General features: G+C 41.9%; 1 protein-coding gene across 1 annotated transcript; it reads left to right on the top strand.

Moving 5' to 3' along the window:
• Positions 1-2,785: 2,785 nt before the first annotated feature.
• LOC127138509 (uncharacterized) lies at positions 2,786-3,580 on the top strand (the record flags this gene model as incomplete). Its single annotated transcript, XM_051064974.1, has 1 exon — positions 2,786-3,580. A coding segment is annotated over exon 1 (795 nt), but the record flags the coding sequence as incomplete, so codon positions are not given.
• Between the last annotated feature and the right edge of the window lie 668 nt (positions 3,581-4,248).

The raw sequence follows: 4,248 nt of genomic DNA, 5'->3' as shown, positions 1-4,248 counted from the left end.
CGCCTAGCGAAGCGGCTAGCGAGGGCCTGCGGGTTTTGGATTTTTCGTTGATACCTGCACGATGTTAAGGACTCCAAACCCTATGGAATTCATCTCAGAAACGAAATTATTAAAACATTTGATGCATCGTTCATATATTTATACACAAACATAAACCCGTGGGCAACACCTGATGTTACCTCATACATTCATAATATTCAAATTCAAGGCGTAAAGTAGTAGGAACAAAGGCATACCTGATGAGAGAGATCGATCGAACGGCGCGGCTGGATTTGTAAAGCTCTGTTAGGTTTGCGTGAGGCGGAGGCAAAAGAGCGTGTGAATCGGAGTGAACTCCTCAGAGCTGCCTGAAGGTTGCTGCAGAGTAATTCCTAGGTCTCCTTCTCTCAAGATCTTTCTCCCGTGGTTCTCCCAGTGTAACTCCAAGTGTCCTTTCCTCTACTGAAACTTCAGTATTTATAGACTTATTTCGTGGGTAATGGGCTTGGGATGAGGTCAGCTGAGGCCCAAAGCTTTCTGATATTTTCTGAAATGCGCGCCCTTCGCCTAGCGAGCATGACAGTGTTCTTCGCTAGGCGAAGCATCTGCTCGCCTAGCGAGCATGATAGCTCATCAGCCGATTCTTGCTTCTTCAAGTCTGGCAATTTGCACGGTGAATAGGCCCCAATTGGACCTGTTGGTAGTACCTCAAGTCTATTCCTTGCGTTGACTGACCATCTAAGTAGAACCCACAAAGTGTCCTGGATGATGTTCGAGCTTCTTGGAGCGAATTCTGATTGACGCGATGCAATATGGCATGAAATGCTAAATGACCTAAAAAGTGAATGCATGAATGAGGAGGGCAAATTTTGGGGTGTTACAGCTGCCCCTATTCAATCAACTGGGGACCCGAAAAGAAGATAGCGGCGGCTTTCGCACTTTCGAGGTATCAAGGGATTGAATACAATAAATGTAACACCCCGATAAAATAAGGCTAATTATTTAATTTGAATTAATATAATATTTATTAATTTAATTAATTAATTGGAAATATTATTGGATTATTATTATTATTATTTTGGAAAATATATAAGTTGGAATAAGAAAAAGGGTTTTCATTGTTGGTAAAGGGTTTACGTGAAAACTGAGAAGCTGCAGAGAAGAGGAGAAAGGGGCAAAGAGGAAGAACCAGAGAGCAAAGGTTGGAGAAGAGCTTGGAGCTTAGAGATTTTGCCGGATTAACTCAGGTAAGGGGGGTTTATCGTCGTTTGATGGGTATTATAGATTAACATGTCATGGGTAGTGATAGCCGTTGAATTGACCCTAATTGGGATTATGAATGCTGGAAAATTACGTTGGATGAAACTGTGTTTAGGCTGTAATTGAATATGTGTTTGGGTTAGTTGTGAATTTCCGAACGTATAGCTTTTTACGGAATTGGAATCGGAGGTCCGGAAGTCCTCCAACGGCGGAAAATGCGGAGAACTCTGCATTCTGCCTTGTGTTAGCGCAGGAACTGCTGTTTTGTCTGCGTTAACCGGTTAACCCAGAGCGTTAACCGGTTAACACTGTTATAATTGTGAAAATGTGCTGTTTTGCCTGCGTTAACCGGTTAACCCAGGGCGTTAACCGGTTAACACTGTTGCGTTTTGCCAGAAAATGTATTTTGTCCTGCGTTAACCGGTTAACCCAGGGCGTTAACCGGTTAACACTGTTGGAAATTGGAAAATTTGGTATTTTAACGTTGTGAACATAATTGGTGATTGGCCTATTATCGTTAATTTTGATGAGTAATTTTGTTGGGTTATGTTATGAAGTGTTGATACAAATATGTTGATAAGTTGTGTTAAGTTGTTGAAAATACTGAGTTGTAGGCTTGATGAGCCAACATTGATTATAAGTTGATTATGTTGAAAACATTGTTGTGTTGCTGTTATTATTATGTTGTCGGAATTTAAAGTCGTATATGCCATGTACATTCATATGCATTAAGTCGGAGCTTTGCTCACACCACGTTGGCCTGGATTGGCAAATTTTAAGTTGAAAGTTGAAGGCTTATGCCTTGATGCCCACTAAACTGGCAATGATTTTAAGTTGGGAGTTTTACTCCGAATGGTACCACATGCATGACGAGTCGAGTCTCATTTGAGTTGCATTTTATGTTGTTGTTGAGTTGCAATTTATGTCGTTATTGAGTTGCATTTTACGTTGTTATTGAGTATGATATTTGAGTTGATGTGCCGTTACTGAATGCATGATACGATTAGGGTGATTAACGTGTAAATTTACTTAGCATTACATGATGATTTATAATGCTTATTATATCAATTGAGGAACTCACCCTTACAACTATTTTTCAGGTAACGAGCAGTGAGTGAGTAGAAGCTAGTGCCTGGAGTCTAGTGTAGTCTACGTAGTGGGTCGTGCTCTGATAGATGTAACATCGGGACGGGATGTTTTAATTGTTTATTGTTGATTGTTGAACCTTTTTACCTGTAAAACGTTATATGTTTTGAATGGTTGGTTGATTCTATCCGCTGCGAATTTTGCAAAAATGTTGTTTTGATTAAATAAAGAGCATGACAGTTATTATGGTGTGAAATGTTGTGTGACACCCTTGGTGCATGATTACTCTGATATAAATATTGTTGTTGTTATTAAATAATTGGGGTATTTTAGAAGGGTGTTACATTAGTGGTATCAGAGCAGGTCGGTCTGTCCGGCCAGTTGTCGTGTCGTTACTATCTAACAATCGTGTAATTGTTACTAGTCTAACTTTTAAGTTGTGTTGTAGTGATAAGTTGAAATGGCTGGAAGGAATGACGCTGCAATGGCTGCCGCAATGCAAGCGATGGCACAAGCTGTGCAGAACTTGCCAAATGCTGGTGGTGATGCTGGATCACGTAGCTTGGCGACTTTTCAGAGAGAGAATCCGCCGGTGTTTAAAGGGAAGCATGATCCAGATGCAGCCTTGGGATGGTTGAAAGAGATTGAGAGAATCTTCCGTGTTATGGATTGCACTCCAGCTCAGAAGGTTCGGTATGGTACTCACATGCTAGCAGTCGAAGCTGATGACTGGTGGCTAGAGACTCACGAGAGGTTGACCGTGGCAGGTGAAGTCATTACTTGGGATGTATTCCGTAGGGAATTTCTGAGAAAGTACTATCCGGAAGATGTCCGTGGTAAGAAGGAAATTGAGTTCCTTGAGCTGAAGCAAGGAAACATGTCTGTCACTGATTATGCTGCAAAATTTGTGGAGCTGTCCAAATTTTATCCTCATTACACTGGTGCTGGTGCTGAATTTTCAAAGTGCATCAAGTTTGAAAATGGACTACGCTCTGAAATTAAGAAGGCTGTTGGGTATCAGAAGATACGCATTTTTACTGAATTGGTTGATAGCTGCAGGATATTTGAAGAAGACAATAATGCTCATTACAAGGTTGTCAGCGATCGCAGAGGCAAGCAACATCAAAACCGTGGCAAGCCGTATGATGCTCCAGCTGGAAAAGGGAAGCAAAGAGCTGCTCCGGCTCAGAGAGCTAGTGGGGGAGGTGCTCCTGCTGGTATAGTTTGCTTCAAATGTGGTCAGGCTGGTCATAAGAGTAATGTATGCACTGCTGAAGTAAAGAGGTGTTTTCGCTGTGGTAAGATTGGTCATGCAATAGCTGATTGCAAGCACAAGGCAAGTGAATGAAGAAGTAGCTGATGGGGCAGAGTTGTTTATGTTATTAGCGACTTTGGAGGCTAAAGGTAAACTGGTGATTGGCGATCTAGCCGTGGTGTGTGATTTTCCTGATGTGTTTCCGGAAGAGGTGAATGAATTACCACCAGAACGCGAAGTGGAGTTCTCGATTGATTTGGTACCTGGTACTAGGCCGATATCGATGGCTCCGTACCGTATGTCTGCTGTTGAGTTAACTGAATTGAAGAGTCAGTTGGAAGATCTGTTGGATAAGAAATTTATTCGTCCGAGTGTGTCACCGTGGGGTGCACCAGTGCTATTGGTTAAGAAGAAAGAAGGTACTATGAGGTTGTGTGTGGACTACAGGCAACTGAATAAAGTGACGATCAAGAATCGGTATCCTTTGCCGAGGATTGATGATTTGATGGATCAGTTGGTTGGTGCGAGTGTGTTCAGCAAGATAGATTTGAGATCTGGGTATCATCAGATACGTGTGAAAACTGAGGATATTCAGAAGACTGCTTTCAGAACAAGGTATGGACATTATGAGTATTCTGTAATGCCTTTTGGTGTGACTAATGCGCCTG

Source organism: Lathyrus oleraceus, chromosome 4 (genome assembly GCF_024323335.1).
Source record: "Lathyrus oleraceus cultivar Zhongwan6 chromosome 4, CAAS_Psat_ZW6_1.0, whole genome shotgun sequence".
Classification (NCBI taxonomy): Eukaryota; Viridiplantae; Streptophyta; class Magnoliopsida; order Fabales; family Fabaceae; genus Lathyrus; species Lathyrus oleraceus.
Note: the sequence above shows the minus strand (reverse complement) of the source record. Positions and strands in the feature narration are given on the sequence as shown.